The 19,695-nt window shown below is 43.2% G+C and overlaps 1 protein-coding gene across 2 annotated transcripts in view; it reads right to left on the minus strand.

Annotated features, from left to right (window-relative positions):
• The window catches only part of KIAA0930 (KIAA0930 ortholog), a 70,105-nt gene that overhangs the window by 35,026 nt on the left and 15,384 nt on the right, over positions 1–19,695 (minus strand). The window contains exon 2 of one of the 2 annotated variants that reach the window (XM_032221469.1): positions 698–958. The exons of the other annotated variant lie outside the window; for it this stretch is intronic. Coding sequence (XP_032077360.1) covers positions 698–770 — 73 coding nt within the window. The 5' untranslated portion in view covers positions 771–958. The remainder of the gene's footprint in view (positions 1–697; positions 959–19,695) is intronic. 2 annotated transcript variants of the gene reach the window in all.

Raw genomic sequence — 19,695 nt, forward strand, 5'->3', positions numbered from 1 at the left:
TTTCCTAATTATGGAGTGGAGTGGGCCCTGACAGGATGCTTGACAACTGACTCACATTTATGACGGTTGCAGTGTCCTGAAGTCATCTCCTTTTGCGACCCTAACCCTAACCAACTTTTTTTCCAATCAGCCTCCATTTTATTCCCAACTTGGAACTGGGATTGTTTAATCCCACAGGCTGTGTTTTAAAAAAAAAATCTGCAGTCTATCAGCAAGCTTTGTGTATGAGTTCACGAGAGACAGCGAGGCCTTGGGAAGCTACAAAAAGCTTAAACACTCTTGTCCACCCTCCATAAGGTGAGTTCACGCATTAGAAATAAAACTGTTTTCACAGCTTCACATCATAGGAAGCAAAACAAACAACGTCTACATGGCAGAAAGTCAGCACGGATATTTCAGCTCTTAAACTGGCTTCACTTATAAAAACACCCCAGAATTAAAGGGCAGCCGTCATCTGGTGCACTGAAGTTTTAAGCATAACCTTTCAGTCTTATTAAACAAGGTTACTAACAGTCTGTCATCGCAGTGTGATAAATTCCATAGAATAGCGGGAAAACATTATAAACAGCGCAACCTGTGAGGTCACTGTGTCCTCAAAATGATTTTTTCCCCTTTTGCCTTAGAAGAAACTGTTTGTTTTGACTATCAATCAGCATTACAGGGTCATTTTAACTTTGTGAAAACGATTTTTCCTCACCCAGAATTTGGAACATCTTGGTTAATGCTTTATTTTTATTTTTTAACAGCATTAAAAACGGGGCTTGAGTCATTGTAGAAGCAACGGAAAGAATTCTCCAACGGTGTTAAAATTTAAATCCGTTCCTGATTGTTGAAACAGGGGAGATGAGATGTTCTTGCATCCAGTGGGAGTAACCACGAGCAGATGTCCCGGTGTGCTGGCTGGTTCCCGTAGCAGAATGAACAGAAGTGATCAGTGGACATAATGGACTGTGGGTGCCTGTAGGGAAAGGGGGAATTAACTATGCTTGCTTTGCGCAGGAAACCCAGAGCTGGTTTTGCTTCTTCTGTGCCAATGTGGTTTATTCAGTAAAGTTTATACTCTTGGTTAAATAATGAGTTTCTTTCTCTGGATTCGCCAACTGGACAGTTGACATTAAACCATCTCTCCAAGTAGCAGCTTACCTGGAGACCACCAGGAGGTTGGCAGTTTCGTGATGTCGGAAGTTCAAAAACTCAATCATCCAGGCTAAGTATCTAAAAAGGTTGAATCATGGCAACTGGACCAAAGTTTATTAGAACTGAGAAGCTGGCAAGAGTTGGTTCATTTCAACAACTCAATGACTACCCAAAATTCTCATTTTGACTGAAGAAGTTACTTGGGTGAATAACGAAGCATCTCAGTTTTAATAAACTTTGGTCCAATTGCCATAACTGAACCTTTTTAGAAACCTGCAAAAGCACAATCTGCATTTGGGAGGGCACCATCACAAGGAAACATTTCCTATGTTAGGGAGTCATGGTAGGACAAAACGTGAGAACTTCTGCCTTAGAAAAAACACAGGTTAATCCACTGCCTTCTGAGACATGGCTTGCTTGAACCATGGGCTTGCTGATCAAGCCACAATGGCCTGATTAATGCATGGAAACCATAAAGTATTGTTTACAGGCCACAAGTAGACCACGTCAAATTTTTCCAACTTTCAATTTCCAAAATATTAAAGATGCTCAAAAGTTGTGATATGCCTTGGAGATTGTAAAAGATATTTTGATTATTTTAATATAATTTAGATGTGCTTGGTAAGTAACTACATAGATATCATACTTTTATAACATTTTGTTTGTTTCATTTGCAGTCATGTTCACGCATTTCATTAAAACAAAACCGAACAAAGCTTAGAATAAAATAAGTGGTGGGATTCAAAAAAATTTACTACCCTTTCTGTAGGCATGGCTTGGTGGGTGTGGCTGGTGTGGTAGGTGTGGCTTAATAGGCGTGGGAGGGGAAGGTTACTGCAAAATCCCCTTTCCTTCCCCACCCCAGTAACCTGCTTTCCAGCTCCGTTCTCCTATGCAGGGCAACAAAAGATGACCCAGCCGATCAGCTGGGACTCAGGAGGCAAATAATGGGGGCGGGGCCAGCCAGAGGTGGTGTTTGCCAGTTCTCCGAACTACTCAAAATTTCCGCTACCAGTTCTCCAGAACTGGCTGAATACCACCTCTGATTATAAAATGTTAATCCAGCCATCTTCCCAGCCTTATGTACCTTTCAGATTGTTGCTAGGGCTAACACAGGAGGGAAAAAAGAGGGTGGGGGAGAGAACAAGTCAAGATACACATTTCTTGGAATAATCTTTAGCCAAATATAATTTAGATTTTCCCCTTGTTTCTGTTTGGACGGGTATTTGCTAAAGGCTACTTAGGAACGTAATACAATCCTCTGAGAAAATGAAATGTGGAATCATCTGATCCAAACCATCTTCCCTCTTCCAAATTAAAGGCATTCAGGAAAGGGAAATTATTTCAGGAGACACAATTTATTTACCTCAACCCACAGTCCAGCTCATCAGAGGAGAAAAACATGTCATAAATGAGCTGATGCGGGGATAGAGAGAATCAATAATGATTATTACTTGGAGTTACTATCGCATTTCACCTGAATCCCAATTTAACCTCGGAGGAGGCTACTGTGATATTTCATGAAGCGTGCCAAGCAATTATTCTGCATAGCAATATCAGCCTCAGGGTAGCAGTAAGTCAACTAACTTGAACAATGGATCTGAGCAAGCAGAACTGCTGTCAAGGAGGTTAGGCATGACAGAGTCAAATAACACCCCCCTCCTTTATTAGATCTTTCGATTTTTCACCCATTAAAGGAGAGATAATTTTTGTGCTCTGAAGAACATTTTATCTCAACACGGATACCTACAAATGACTACAAAATTCTGAAAGTTCTTTTGTGTTCTCGCTACATCTTTATTGCAGGCCTAGCCAAAGATATATTGCTATTTGGACAAAACAGAAGAGCAATAGCCATACTCTCCTTAAAGGCAATACGAACATTGTAATCCCTGTCCACTGGTGAATCAACCTGCAACTATTTACAACTGATAAAGTTCTAGTTTCAATATGGACTCCCTTCAACCTATATTAGAAGTCAGCAACCCATGGCTCTGGAGCCACATGTGGCTCTTTCATCCCTCTGCTGCGGCTCCCTGTCGCTGTCGACTCCACAATTGATAGGACTTTCAGTTAAAACGGGAAGAGAAAAAAGGATGCCGCGCTAGGAGGAGACTCTATGGTGGAGGAATTGGACTTCTGGTCAGCTCCAGAATTGAACAAGGAGCTTCCGGTTAGAACCTTTGCGGCTCTTTGAGTGTTTAAGCTTGCCGACCCCTGACCTAGATTGACATCAATACATAGAGTTTGATGACCCTTTTAGTCCTTCATCCGTCCATCCATCTTCATCATTTATTCATCCTTCACTTATCTGCATGTTTTCATCAATTCCCATTTCATAAAACGGGACATGATTAAATCCTTCCCTCTTTTTTCACAGATAGACAACTTATATATTTTTCTTTCATCTGTTCATTTCACTTGTTAATTTAGACCAGGGGTGTCAAACCCAGATGGGCCCTATAAATATGGATTTATGTGTCCAACATAGTTTTAATTTACTGAAGTTCTTACAGAACATTTTTTTAATTAGACCGAGAAGACGTAGAGTGGATTATCAGCCTTAATTACACCCATATCACAGACAGCATTCTCTATCAAGGTCCAGGAATTTGATTTTAGAGTGAGTTTGGAGATTTGGACATTTTGAGTTTTTTTTTTTCTAAGTTGCAATATGTCAATTCTGGACATTATGTTTTTATCTGTAACTGAGTTCAGAATGGAAGGAAACTGCTGTCTATCAGCAATCACGTTTAGAGGCAGAGACCTGCCATGAGCAATCTCAGTTGCTGCATGATAGATTAGCCTCATTTATATCGTTGATCCAATATGCAGAAATGTAATAAAGTGGTAATGAAAGAACCAGAAAAAAATATTCGCAGCAAGCAAGATTAAATATTCCATTTTGGCAGGGAAAATGTTGCTTCAATTCTCCCTTGCAATAAATACATTTTCAGGCGCAAGCTTAACTCAGGGGAATGTTCCTTAGAGCTCTTAATGTGCAATACTTTAATGAAATTATCACGAATAGAGTAACAGTTTAAAACAAGACATCAAAGGGTGTTAATGACCACTGTGCTGAATTAAAAATGTATCTACTTTTTCTTTTTTTAAAAACTGTTCCCTGTATCGTTAGATAACAAGTGCTAAGAACATGGATAATGTTACTCTTGAAGGAAACGTAACTTGCTCAAAGCCATTATTTTTAACTTATTAATAGAATATCTTGAATATGAGGGATGTTGCCTGTATTGCTCCTAATGATGTCTATACATATTCATTATATGCAATCTCTTGTTCCCTGAAGCACAAATAAGGCTAATGAAATTCCTCACTGATGCAAAGCTAGAATCTGATAAAAATATGGCGGCTCACCAAGCACTCTGCTCCATTGGGCTGATTTTTTTTTTCATTTAAAAGCAAATATATGAGATTCAGAGGTGGGTTCCTACCAGTTCGCACCAGTATGGTAGAACCGGTTCGTCAAATCTACCGAACCGGTTAGAAGAGGTTTTATCAGTGGACCCGGAAAGCAGGCCACACCTACAGAAGAGGTTCCAAAAAATTTTGAAACCCACCGCACACACACACACACACACACACACACACACACACACAGACAGACTCACACAGAGAGAGAAAGAGAAAGAAAGGAAGAAAGGAAGAAAGGAAAAAAGAAAAAAGAAAGAAAAAGTGAGAGAGAGATGAAAGAAAAAAAGGAAAAAGGGACAGAGAGACAAAAGGAAGGATAGAGAGAGTGAGAGAGTGAGAGAGAGAGAGAGAGAGAGAGAGAGAAAGAAAGAAAGAAAGAAAGAAAGAAAGAAAGAAAGAAAGAAAGAAAGAAAGAAAGAAAACACATGGCCGGCAAGCCACTCCCACCAGGTCACATTGCCAGCAAGCCACTCCCACAAAGGAGGCCACACCCACAGAGTAGGTTCGAAAATTTTTTGAAACCCACCACTGATGAGATTCCATGCTGTACTGCAGAGCACCGATTCTTGCATCATCTTCATTATAAATATGAATCTGGTTCCATGCAGGCAAATCCTGAGTGGCCCAGTGACCTGTTTTGTTTGGAAATGTCCTTCTCCTGTGCAGGAACAATGAAGTGCTCAAGGGAACAGCTTGGGGCAGGGGGAGGTGCTATAGAACCTAAGAGAGACAGTACGACTACAAAACCAATGAGCAGAAGCCTCGCAGCCTTTGCCCAGAAATGGAAAAACAGATTAATTCCAAGCGAAGATGAAATAATAAGAAAGGTTATGGATTGTGCTGAAATGGACCAACTAGCTAAAGGAATCAAGGGAAAAGAAGAATAAGAATTCTACCAGATATGGGATAAATGGTATAGGTTGATGGAGGAAAGAAACAAGAATCAATGAAGGAATATAACAAAAGTAAAAAAAATTGTTATGAGTAAAATAAGAGGGTTAAGAATGGTGAAATCCAAATGAAATACAATAGAAGGGGAAATAATATAAGGTGAGCGGTATCGATTGATATTTGCTATTAGAAAGAACAGGAAGCTCCTGTTTGTATTGTATTGTGTAAATGTGGTGTACGTCTAAATTGTGTGTGTATTTTACATGTTTGTTAATAAAAAATAAAATAAAAAATAAAAAAGAAGCCACGCAGCTTCTGCTCATTGGTTTTGAAAGGTAGCTGAATTTCCAGTGATTTCGAAAGATAGGAGGAAAAAGCAAATTTGACCTAAGTATTCCAAAATAGGCATGTTTTCGGCATATCTATGACTTCAATTAAAGATAAAGGTTCCCCTTGCACATATGTGCTAGTTGTTCTCCGTTCTAGGGGACGGTGCTCATCTCCGTTTCAAAGCTGAAGAGCCAGCGCTGTCTGAAGACATCTCCGGGGTCATGTGTCCAGCATGACTAAATGCCGAAGGCGCAGGGAATGCTGTTACCGTGTTTCCCCAAAAATAAGACCAGGACTTATTTTCTTTTGACTCCCGAAATAAGCACTTGGCCTTATTTTCAGGGAGGTCTTATTATTTTTGAGGTGCAGGAGGCAGTGAGTGTGGTCACCTCATGGCTGTTGCTGTATTGCAATATTTCTGGGAGGGCTTATTTTTGGGGGGGCTTATTTTAGTGCATGCGCTCAACAGCCTGATTGGGCTTATTATCTGGGGAGGTCTTATTTTCGGAGAAACAGGGTACTTTTCCACCAAAGGTGGTTCCTATTTTTCTACTTGCATTTTTTACATACTTTCGAACTGCTAGGTTGGCAGAGGCTGGGACTAGTAATGGAGCTCACTCCTTTACGCAGCGCTAGGGATTCGAACCACCAAACTGCCAACCATTCCGATCAACAAGCTCAGCATCTTAGCCACTGAGCCACTGTTTCTCTGATGACTTCTATTACATCTACAATAAAGCCACTAGGTTGTGACTGAATTTTTTGCTATGAGAAAGTTCCTGGACATGGGGTAAAGTATCTGCAGCACTGCAGGAATTTTAACACATGTTAAAGTTCTTCAACTCTCAGAATTCCCAGGCAGCAGTAAAGGAACATGACCTTGATAGAAATTTCCTATATCTGTTTGTAGCACAACTGATTGGTGAAAAGTATCTTCAGTTCTTAAAAAAGAAATATGAGTGGCTCAAACACACACACCCCAATTCACTAAACTATGAAAGGTGGAATAGACAGTACAAGTATACTTGCATAATTCTATTATTATGGCCAATCTCAGTAAAAAAAACCTGCAGTCATACTCTGAAGTTGATTCCTTGGTCTGGTCTACATGATGGGGTGGCTGAAGGAAACCCACATGGAAAAGTGATGGAGGAAGGAAGAGGGAAGGGGACACTTAGCTAACCAGCCAGATCAGACAAATCAATCCTATCAATGGAGTGACAGATGTTGCAGCCAGATTGCCCGTCCCTCCCATTGCTAATCTAAGAGCCTCACTGGCAGTGGCAAACACCATAGCAATGGAGTTCACCTTTCCCCTTTCCGATAAATTAGTCAGGAGGCAGGAAAATCCAATGTAGGTCATGGCCAGCCAAAGCAAGGGGTAGACAGATGCTTCCATTAATCTCCTTTCATCGGTAAGCCCTGCTCGCTCACTTTCCCGGACTCTCATCGGAAAGACCAAAGCAACTTTTGCAGCATTGTGTCACCCTTTGTTAAAGCACTAATTGCATTTGATGACCATAATTTTGCCTTTGACACAACTAAAATACAGAAGATAAAACTAATCTTGTCTTTAAACGTGATAAATTTCAGTTGCATTCTGGTTCTTGTTCACTGCAAACGTCTGTCAAACGTCTGCTTTAGCTTAGTTCATTTGATAAAGAAGGAATCTTTCTTTGTTAGAAGCCTTCGGGCAAGAATGTTTCTGCTCTTATTGTCAGGTATCTAGCATCCAGGGAGACTTCATCTGCCTTAAGGTGTAAATTAATGGAAAGTTCTGACTTTTGTCCTTGAAACATATCTGAAAATGCTCAGAAGCCTAGAGATGGCTTTGCTGTTATAATCATTCAAAGTAGGCAGTGTTTTAAGTACGGTTTCTTGTATTATTGTTATCTATATTTTTTTCGGAGGGGGTGTGGGGTTTCCACAAGCACAGGTACAGTATAGGTGGTACCTTGCTCAACAGTAGTGACTGTGAGAGGGATCTTGGAGTCCTAGTGGACAACCATTTAAATATGAGCCAGCCCTGTGCAGCAGCTACCAAGACAGCCAACACAGTTCTAGGCTGCCTAAACAGAGGGATAGAATCAAGATCACATGAAGTGTTAATACCACTTTATAAGGCCTTGGTAAGGCCACACTTGGAACACTGCATTCAGTTTTGGTCACCACGATGTAGAAAAGATGTTGAGACTCTGGAAAGATTGTAGAGAAGAGCAACAAAGATGATTAGGGGACTGGAGATTAAAACATATGAAGAACGGTTGCAGGAACTGGGTATGTCTAGTTTAATAGAAAGAAGGACTAGGGGAGACATGATAGCAGTGTTTCACTATCTCAGGGGCTGCCACAAAGAAGAGGGAGTCAAACTATTCTCCAAGGCACCTGAGGGTAGAACAAGAAGCAATGGGTGGAAACTAATCAAGGAGAGAACCAACTTAGAATTGAGGAGAAATTTCCTGACAGTGAGAACAATTAATCAGTGGAACAGCTTGCCTCCAGAAGTTGTGAATGCCCCAACACTGGAAGTCTTTAAGAAGATGTTGGATAGCCATTTGTCTGAAATGGTATAGGGCTTCCTGTCTAAGCAGAGCGTTGGACTAGAAGACCCCCAAGGTCCCTTCCAACTCTGCTATTGTATTGTATTGTATTGTAAGCATATATTAAAATGCAATTGAAGAATTTCAAACAAAATCCTGGAGAGATTTGTAACATTTATGATCTGTGCCACTGTTCATATGCTGCTAAAACCTGCATCTATGCCGTAATTGTGCCGTATTTGGTAATGTCGAAAAAGGCACTACGCAATCTAAAACCATCTCTATCTATTGGCCCTGGTGGCTTATGTGCTTATTTCTTTAAAAAGATTTCCACTGCCATAGCCGAACCTCCAAGCACAATCTATGAGGTATCTTTCAGAAACAGCTCCTTGCCTTGCAGTGGTCATTATCCCTTCAAAAAGGGAGATCCTAGCTTAGTAAAAAATTACTGATCAATCTCCCTGTGGTGCCTCACCTGTAAGCAATTTTAAATCAACCCATCACTTAGAGACGAACAACCTACTTTCTAACAAGCAGTTTGGTTTCAGGAAAAATTTGTCCTGTAATCTGCAACTCCTACACTGCAGAAACATTTGCACTGCACAACTTGGCCAGAGTAAAGCAATAGACGCAATTTACGTAGACTTCTGCAAAGCCTTTGATTCAGTGGTACATGACAAACTATTGTTAAAACTAAGCTCTTACGGCATTTCCGGATCACTGCACAAGTGGATAGCCACATTCCTGTCAAGCAGGCAACAAGTAGTCAAAATAGGCAGCGCCCTTTCAAACCCGGCACCAGTTAACCGCGGTGTTTCTCAAGGCAGTGTTTTAGGACCCACACTTTTTTTGCTTTACATAAATGACCTTTTGCGATCATATAACAAGCAGCTGCGTCCTCTTCGCTGACAATGTAAAACTATTTAACACCACCAGCAATGCTGCTACCCTACAAAGCGACCTCGACTATGTGTCAGAATGGTCGCGCAATTGTTAACACCAAATCCCAACTAACAAATGCTCTGTCCTACACATTGGCAACAAAAATCAGAACATCAAATGCAAACTGGGCAGATACAACCTTATAGACGAACCTCACTCTGTCAAGGACCTAGGAGTACTCATCTCAAATGATCTAAGCCCCAGAGCTCACTGCAACAGCATTGCCAAAAAGGCATTCAGAGTTGGCAACCTAATCTTGCGAAGCTTCTTCTCCCATAACATTGTACTGCAAACTCGGGCATACAAAACCTTCGCCAGACCAATTCTTGAATACAGCTCGTCTGTCTGGAATCCACACTGTATATCGGACATTAATACAACTGAACGGATCCAGAGGTATTTCACGAGAAGAGTCCTCCACTCCTCTGCTCACAATAGAGTCCCTTACACCACCAGGCTCAAAATTTTGGGCTTGGACAACCTGGAACTATGCCACTTACGGTCTGACCTAAGCATAGTACACAAAATTGTCTGATACAATGTCATACCTGTCAACGACTTCTTCAGCTTCAACCTCAATAATACTCGGGCAAACAATAGATACAAAATCAAAGTAAACCGCTCCAAACTCAATTACAGAAAATATGACTTCAGCAACAGAGCGGTCAACGCCTTGAATGCTCTACCTGACTCTGTTGTTACTTCCTCAAACCCCCACAGCTTCAACCTCAAACTGTCTACCGTGGACCTCACCCCATTCCTAAGAGGTCCGTAATGGGGGCGTGCATAAGCGCACCAGCGTGCCTACCAACTCTGTCCTACTGTCACCATTTATTTGTACTCATTTCCTTGTTCACGTCCATGTTTATACTTGTTAGGAATATAATCTAACGGTTGGGTTGGCAATATATAAATCGTGTAACAATGTTGTACCTGTTTCTTTAAATCATACTGTAAAATATGATTGGTTGCTGTTTTCCTCAATTGGCCATAAGAGGGAGCCAGAATTACTGTTATCTCTTTGTTCGTTAGATGCTGGGCTGATCTGATCTGAGTGTTTTGGAAGCTGGCTGTTAGAAAGTGCCGTGAGCTATTGTAAGTTTTGCAACTGCTAGCAAACTTTGAGTACTGAACTGATTATATGATACTGGACTATGTTATTTGGATTATCCCTTAACTGAAAGACATTGATGACTGACTGCCTTATCCGTGTATGACTTGGACTGTTTGATGGACTCTGATACCTCTATTTCCATGAAAGTAAAAGCCTATTTAAACTGCAGTGTCTCTGTATGCTGGTTTGTGTGTTCTCCAACACAACTCTCACAACGCTTCTCTAAACGTACTCGCTCTCCCAACGGGGAGCTTACATAACAATACTTATACCTGTTATCTTGTACATGTACAAACTAAATAAAATGAAAATCTCACAGAAAATTTTTTAATTACTATCTGCTATATTTCAGTCTCAACTTCTTCTATTAACTTTCAGAGTTGATGAATACTCAAGAGTGTCATCCAACTGGCAGTTTTTTTGCATTCTCCTTCAATCAATTCCTCTCAAGGTGGTAAGATGGCCGACTCTATGAAGCCTTGCTCATTTTTCAATAAGGTAGCTCTGAAAACCTTGCCAGCATTTTTATTTTTTTACTGTCACTAATAATAGCAGAGAATTCTAAATAATGACCCTTAAAATCTTGGAGATATTCCAAATGCAGCTTCAAGAGACCCACTGAATTAAAGGAGAAAAAGAAACTACTGAATGGCAGCCAAAAGCTTACGTTGCTTTTTCTTAGAGCAACCACATCTCTTATGAGTAAGGAAAAATGTAATTTATGGTGGGAACGGGGTCATGCCCAACGGGATATTTCCGGGGGAGGGCTTATTTTAGCGCATGCGCTCAAAAGCCCGATTGGGCTTATTATCCAGAGAGGTCTTATTTTCAGGGAAACAGGGTACAATATATATGTGTTTGCATACCTTTGTTTTTGAAGCAAAGCTAATCCGTCTATCTGTGATATGTGGCGCTTTTTACAGATGTTGGACTTAAGACTGCCAACAGCAACAGTAATAATTAGGATTTATATATCTTGGAACAACATATTCAAATTCTTTGTGTTGGGATTTCCCTTTACATGGATTGCCCAAGATTTCACACACCATTGGAAAGGAAGAGAGACGGTTTGTAAGGAGAGGCAAGGAAAAAGACAATTCCTACCACATTTAAGCCTTTGCCTTCCTAACTGACGATCACAGTGATGGCAAACCTTTTTCTTATGGCTTGCCAAAATTGCGTGTGCCATGACATGCACACACATGCCCGCATCAATTCAATCCTCCCTGCCCACCTGCGCATGCGTGCACAACCCTCCCAGGCACTGGAGGCTTTCCTGAAGCCCGGGGAGGGCAAAAATGGTCTCCTCCAGCCTCCCGGAGGCCTTCCGGAAGCCGGAAATGGATCATTTCTGAACTTCCGGTTGATCCATTGAGGCCGTTTTTCACCCTCCCCAGGCTTCAGGAAAGCCTCCGGAGTCTGGGCAGGGGGAAAACCAACCCCAATGAGCCAACTGGAAGTTCGGGAACAAACATCTGGTTGGCCTGTCAGGCCTGTTTTTTGCCCTTCCCAGCCTCCTGAGGCTTTCCTGAAGCCTGGGGAGGGCGAAAATGGCCTCCCCCGGCCCTACAGAAGGCGAAAAACCAGCTGACTGGCACGCACATGCGTGCTAGATCTGACGAGTGATGTGCCAGCAAATATGGCTCCGCACGCCCCCTGTGGCATGCGTGCCATAGTTTCGCCACCAGATAAATCTTTGCAAATGAGGAATCACCAACCAAAATAGTACATTATAAGTACAAAACAGGAGAATATCTCTTCTGTTGATCTCTTTGCTCCTTAGCTAATTCTATAATCCAATCTTTGGGACAATTCAGCGCAGCCAGCTGGGCTCCCTATGAAGGCATCCACTTTGATTTATGAATTTTATTTCATTTCCAGCCCAAAGACAGACCTTTCAATCCGCACCTGTAATAATCCCGCCAGCAAACCAACATTGCTTGCAGGTTTCAATGCGCAGCTCAGCTGATCCAATTCAAAGCAACTGATATAATTTGGTAAGTGTAAGAACAAAAATGCAAGCCAGAATTTGAAAACCTTCCTGATGCACACCAAAAATTAAAACCCGAGATAATTATAGCAAGATTGCTCCACTCATTTAAAATCCAAGGTGAGCTCATGGGCGTAAACTGACTTCATTAATTAGATGCTTTGGCTGACAACCAGTGAGAAGTGGGAGCATTGGAGCATCAGCTTTCTGCTTGGGCATCATTTAAGCTAGAATTCTGCTTAAACTGACAAGTGATTGTGCACGCAGCAATTCTCAGCAATGTACAAAATTGCAGCTGGAGACTTTTAAAAATTTACAGTGCAGTAATTATTAGTTTGAAGCCAGTTGTACAAAGCACAGGGCCTAAGCATAATTTTATTCATATAAACCATTACTGTGCTCACCATACATAATCAAAAGCCATGGGGCAATTATACCCACCATCCCAAAAGAAGTTCAGATGAAACAATACTCCCAAGACAGTTGGAGTAAGCGAGTTCTTTCCGGGAGTGATGAGGACAGTAGGAAGATATAGTTATCTTCTGGAGATACCCATAAGGTTCCATATATATTGGTTCAAAAAAAATAAGAAATATTGGCCAACATCAAGTTCTAACATTCTGCAAGAAAAAAAAAATTCAAATCTACAAACTGAACTCATTGGTAACACTTTGAGGTCACATTACATCATATCGCCAGCAAATGGTTTTGGCCACCACATTAAAAAAAAAGATGCCGAGACTTTGGAAAAAGTAGAGAGAAGCGCAACCAAGATGGTTAAAAGCCTGGAGACTAAAACATATGAAGAACGGTTGCAGGAATTGGGTTGGGCTAGTCTAGAGAAAAGAAGGACTTTCCTCTGGACTATCCAACCCAATTCCTGCAAAGAAGGGCTGACACGACAGCAGAATCCCAGTATTTGAGGGAGTCAACTTATTTCCCAAAGCACCAGAAGGCAAGACAAGAAACAATGGATGGAAACAAATCAAGCAACGTGGAATTCAGGAGAAACTTACTAATAGTAAGAGCCGAGGTGGCGCAGTGGTTAAATGCAGCACTGCAGGCTACTTCAGCTGACTGCAGTTCTACAGTTCGGCTGTTCAAATCTCATCGGCTCAGGGTTGACTCAGCCTTCCATCCTTCCGAGGTGGGTAAAATGAGGACCCGGATTGTTGTTGGGGGCAATATGCTGACTCTGTAAACTGCTTAGAGAGGGCTGAAAGCCCTATGAAGCGGTATATAAGTCTAACTGCTATTGCTATTGCTAGTGAGAACAATTAACAAGTGGAACGGCTTGCCTTCAAAAACTGTGGTGCTTCATCACTGGAGGTTTTTAAGAAAAGACTGGGCAACCACTTACCTGGAATCATATAGGGTAGGGATGGCTAAGCATGCCAAGAGCTCCACCCGCACCCATAATGTAATGCATGTGAAAAAAACCATGCCCCGCCCCTGCGCATGCACACACAACCACCCCATGCAACCCCCCTCCATCCACCACGCATGTGTGCACCCGCCCCCAGTCGGGCGGCCTAGTTTTTGGCCTAGTAAGCTTTCCTGCAGCCTCCTGGGAGCACAAATGGGCCGCAGTGGGGCACACCGCACCCCCCTCCATGCTCCGTTTTGGGCCTAGTAGGCCTCCATGCAGCCTCCTGGTACCAAAAATGGGCCCAGGAGGGGAAACACCGCACCCCCTGGTGCCCCATTTTAGGCTAGGAGGCCTCCCTGCAGCCTCCTGGGACAAATGACAGGCGAGGGGAGGTGGGCGCAGCCATGCTCCCCCACCCCCACGGATGTGCACGTCCCCCTTCTCCCCATGCATGAATATGCGAGTCTCTCCACACGTGCACATATGTCTCCCACATGCGCCTCGCCCCCTGCATGCGCAGCAGTCACCCAAAAATCAGCTGGCCGGAGGGAGGTGCGCACGCATGCACGGTGGAGCTGAGCTGGGGCAATGGCTCATGTGCCTGCCGAGAGAAGTTTGTGTGCCACCTGTGTGCCATAGGTTCACCATCATGGGTATAGGGTCCCCCGCCTGAGCAGGGGGTTGGATAGAAGACCTCCAAGGTCCCGTCCAGCTCTGTTCTGATTGTATTGTTTGTATTGTAAACAAGGCAGGGCAAAAGTGCCTCTATAAACAAGCTGCCAGATTATTCAGATCCAGAACAGTTGGAAGTTTAGAAGAAATTATGGTGACCATTTAGTCCTGTGTAGGAGTCCGCCTCTGCAGCACTTTAGACAAAACCACCAAACATGCTGTAGGCTCATGAAATTAATAATGTATTTGATGCCTTTTACTTTATTCCCACGCTAGATTCGGGGGAGCGGGGGCAGAGCTAAAGCTAAAACTCCCCTTTTTCCATGTAGATCTTTAGGGAAGAAGAAAACTTGGTTGGGGTAAGGTGTGCCTCCATCAATAACCAAGAAAGAAAAACTCCCAACTCCGTTGTTCATGGAATTAAAATACACTATATTGCCAAAAGTATTCGCTCACCTATCCAAATAATCAGAATCAGGTGTTCCAATCACTTCCATGGCCACAGGTGTATAAAATCAAGTACCTAGGCATGCAGACTATTTTTACAAACATTTGTGAAAGGATGGGTCGCTCTCAGGAGCTCAGTGAATTCCAGCGTGGAACTGTGATAGGATGCCACCTGTGCAACAAATCCAGTCGTGGAATTTCCTTGCTCCTAAATATTCCACAGTCCACTGTCAGCTGTATTATAAGAACGTGGAAGTGTTTGGGAATGACAGCAACTCAGCCACGAAGTGGTAGGCCACGTAAACTCATCCAACATCAGTGTGTGACCTCACAAATGCGCTTCTGGGAGAATGGTCAAAAATTCCCATAAACACACTCCTGAATCTTGTGGACAGCCTTCCCAGAAGAGTTTAAGCTGTTATAGCTGCAAAGGGTGGACCGACGTCATATTGAGCCCTATGGATTAGGAATGGGATGTCACTTACAGTAAGTTCATATGTGAATAAAAGCGGTTCACCGACAAAAGGGCGAATGACAAAACCGCGCCCGACTAAACCGCGGTGACAAAACCGCGCGTTCTAAAGCGCTCCGACGAATGAGCGCTGAATCGCGCCGACAATGCAGCGACAGAAGCGCACTGTAAAACTAAACCTAACCCTAAACCTAACCTTAAACGTAACGCTAACCCTAACCCTAAACGTAACGCTAAACCTAACCCTGAACCTAACCTAACCCTAACCCTTACCTTAAGTTAAATCCGCTTTCTGTCGACGCGTTGCTGTAAAGCGCCCTTCTGTCTCCGCGCTGTTGTCGCTGCGCTGTTGTTCGCCGCGCTGTTGTCGCCGCGTTGATGACATTGTGGTTTTAGCAACGCGGTTTTGTCGGCACGCTTTTGACATGCGGGCTTTTGTTGGGTCACGAGTAAAGGCAGGTGAGTGAATACTTTTGGCAATATAGTGTACTTTTACTGGTTATGAAAAGATAGCAATGAAAGTAAAGCAAGATCTGAGCCAGAAAGGCGTGAACAAGTACATATTATATGATAACCCAGCCCCCCTCCCTCCAATAACCCTACTCCAGTGTCCAATCTGCAACTCCCTTAGATGTCATGTGGGGTGCCTCTCCAAAAGGCATCATCATGTTGGTATGCAGGACGGATGGCCTTGAACAGGTCTAAACACCGGCCACCAGCATGCGCAGAAGATGGTGAGAAGAATACTCCCTTTTCCATATCACCTCCTGTACCATTCATTCCCATCCCAAATATCATGCCCCCACCTTCCCCACTTCTATGGCCGCCGATAGCAAGTAAGTGAAGCAGAGGCTGACAGTTGGTTTCATTCATGAAAGTCATGGGATCAATGGCTCAGCCTTGTTAGCAGAGTGTCGGTATCTGCTGAAAGATTAATGAGCTTCTTGATGCATTTTGTTGGTTCTTGGTAGAATCTGCTTAACCTTTCAAGAACAACTGATCTTAAGTTTTTTATTTTTTATAAAAAAAATGTCAAATCAATGTGTGAACAGTGTGGCACCTGGGCCCAATACATTCCAATACAAAAAAACCCTAATCAGATTAAACATTATTATTCCATTCAATCAGCATGCGAAATTCCCCTAACAATGCACATCTATATTAGGTTACTGTCTATCATTATTCAATAATTCCACCTATTTCTCATAATTACTTTCATTTTATCAATAAAGATGCAATACATTAATATTCCCTTTATTTCTATCCCTTATTCTAGCTTTTAATCCTTTTATTTTTAAAAAAACTTTTTCTTTCTTTCCTATCCAACTTGCAATCATGTCATCTGATTACAAAAAGAGGGGAGGGGAAAAAGAAAAAGAAAAGAATAGACAGGGAGAGATAGGGAAAGACAACTCAGAACCACAAGAGATCATCCTTCCCTCATCACTTGCCTGTTTCATACTTTAATTGCTATACTTTAAAGAAAAGAGGGGTAAAGGGAAAAGCAAGTCAAAACAACAACAGTGAAAGAAAGAAGAAATATAGGTTCACTGACAAAAGGGCAAACGACAAAACCGCGCCTGACTAAACCGCGGTAACAAAACCGTGTGTTCTAAAGGGCTCCGACGAATGAGCGCTGAATCGCGGCGACAACAGCGCAGCGACAGAAGCGCGCTGTAAAACTAAATACCCTAAACCTAATCCTAAATGTATCGCTAAACCTAACCCTAAACCTAACCCTGAACCTAACCCTAAACCTAACCCTGAACCTAACCCTAAACCTAACCCTAACTCTAAACCTAACCCTAAACCTAACCCTTACCTTAACTTAATCGCCCCTCTGTCGACTGAAATCGCCCTTCTGTCTCCGCACTGTTGTCACCGCGTTGATGACGTCGCGGTTTTAGCGACGCGGTTTAGTCGGGCGCGGTTTTGTCGTTCGCCCTTTTGTCGGGTCACGGAAATATATCATCTACCCATCGTCTCTTGCCCACTTCGATACTTCAATTGCTACGAACAACTGATCTTGAACAACTGTCTTTCACCTAGGATTTAGGCTGGCGAAATAGTCATTGGTTGTGGTCTTGCTTCAGTTACATGTAATATTCCTGAGTCCGGTTCCTTTTTATAAATCAAGACTAACTTATTACCTTGGGAGTGTGAAGGGCGAGATGCAAATATGATCTCAAGAAGGAATAAAATGGGAGACCTTGATTAAAAGTAGGTTCTCATGGTGATATTAAATATGTGTCATATTTTATTTTAATCCATCAACAGAGATTCACAGACAAGGGCAATTTTGTGGCACTTACACTAGTCTTCCCCGAGGTAGCATATTCCAGATGTGCTAAATCACAGTTGTCATTCATTTTCAGCAGCTTTTCTTTAAAGCATAAATGAGATGGGGGGGACTCCCAGGGCTCTACATTATCCGAGCAAAGCCAAAAGGGGGGAAAAGCTTGATGCACAGAACTGAAAATAAGCATTTCACGCTACAAAGCTAGCACTTTACTCTGCAGCCAAATTCAGCCGTGACTTCTCTCCCCCAAAATCATGATGGCAGGTTAAGTTCTGGGGTAAAATCTGGCATGCGTTAATACTGTCAATATTTAATACTTGTGTTGTTGTTGTTAGTTGCGAAGTCGTGTCCGACCCATTGACACCCCTTGGCAATGGTGGGTTCCAGCTCCCATTGCAACCGGTATGCTGCAACGGGGCCGGGCGTCTACCACGTGTAAGTGCGCAGCACGCGCATGCGTACCCACATCCCATGACGCTCCAGCTGCTCAGAGGAGCATCGCGCAGGCACCGTATACCCCGTGCGCATGCGCAAATGCCCCGGTCACCTCAAATACAGGTAAGGAGGTTAGGCGGGCGGGTGGGCCCTCCGGGGCACCATACCGGAACTGTACCTGGTGCTCCAGCAGTATCCCACCACTGCCCCATGGGCAACGTTCCTCCAGGCCTTCCTGTCCTCTACCATCCTCTGGAGTCCATTTAAACTCACGCCTGCTGCTTTGGTGACTCCATCCAGCCACCTCATTCTCTGCCATCCCCTTCTTCTTTTGCCCTCAGTCTTTCCCAGCATGAGGCTCTTCTCCAGTGAGTCCTTCCTTCTCATTAGGTGGCCAAAGTATTTGAGTTTAATCTTCAGGATCTGGCCTTCTAAAGAGCAGCCAGGGTTGATCTCCTCTAGGACTGACCGGTTTGATCGCCTTGCAGTCCAAGGGACTCGCTGGAGTCTTCTCCAGCACCATAGTTCAAAGGCCTCAATTCTTTGGCGCTCAGCCTTCCTTATGGTCCAAATTTCACATCCATCCATTGTAACTGGGGAAACCATAGCCTTGACTATACGCACTTTTGTTGGCAGGGTGATGTCTCAGCTTTTTAGTATGCTGTCTAGATTTGCCATAGCTTTCCTCCCCAGGAGCAAGCATCTTTTAATTTCTTAGCTGGAGTCACCATCTGCAGTGATCTTGGAGCCCATACCTAATATTTAAGTATTAATTTAATGTTAACATTTAATAGTTTAATATTGTTAATGTTAATATTTAATAGTTTAATACTGAGCAGGAGATTGGACTAGAAGACCTCCAAGGTCACTTCCAACTCTGTTATTCTGTTGTAACACACTTTAGTCACTGGGGCTATCAGGCAAAATTTTGTTCCATGCAACAGAACAAACCACAGATTGCTCGTTTCTTTCAAAAAATAATAATAATAATCAGAGCCCACCTCTGAAGATAAAGACTGTCAAGCAATCTTCTCTTTAGTTTTTTTCCCCCTAGGCCAGGGGTCTCAAACTCAAACTCAACAGACCCGGCCTGGATGTGTGTGTGTGTGTGCTTAAATCTAATCCGTGGCGCCGGCCTGGAAATATTAAAGTTTTGAAGGTTGACGGAAGGACGAGACGGGAGCCAGGACTCTCAGAACAAGAGGTTTATTCAAAGGTAACTATTTACAGGCGATTCAGCACCCTCCCTGTTTGACAGCTATTTTAACAGAGCTGTCAAGCAGGGATAGCCAATGAGCGCGCCCCTAGCGGCTAGCAACAAGCGACGCCGCGCCCCAGCCAATCAGGGCGCCGCCTGGTTTGTTGCCAGCCACCAGCTCGTAAGTCGAGGACTTTCTGAGTCCTCAACATAAAGGACCGGCCCTTAGCCCGTTTTCGGCCTCCACGGCAATTCACAGCACTCTGCCAGTCACAAAGAGGCCACGTGGAGGCCCCGTGAAGCCTCCGTGTGGCCATTTTTGGCCAACAGAGTTCTGCAGGCTGGGGAGACTGAAAATGGGCTTCGTGGGGCCTCCGCGCAGCCTGTTTTTGGCTGGCAGAGTGCTGCAGGAGGCTTCTGTCCTGTC

This window comes from Thamnophis elegans, chromosome 7 (assembly GCF_009769535.1).
Source record: "Thamnophis elegans isolate rThaEle1 chromosome 7, rThaEle1.pri, whole genome shotgun sequence".
Lineage (NCBI taxonomy): Eukaryota > Metazoa > Chordata > Lepidosauria > Squamata > Colubridae > Thamnophis > Thamnophis elegans.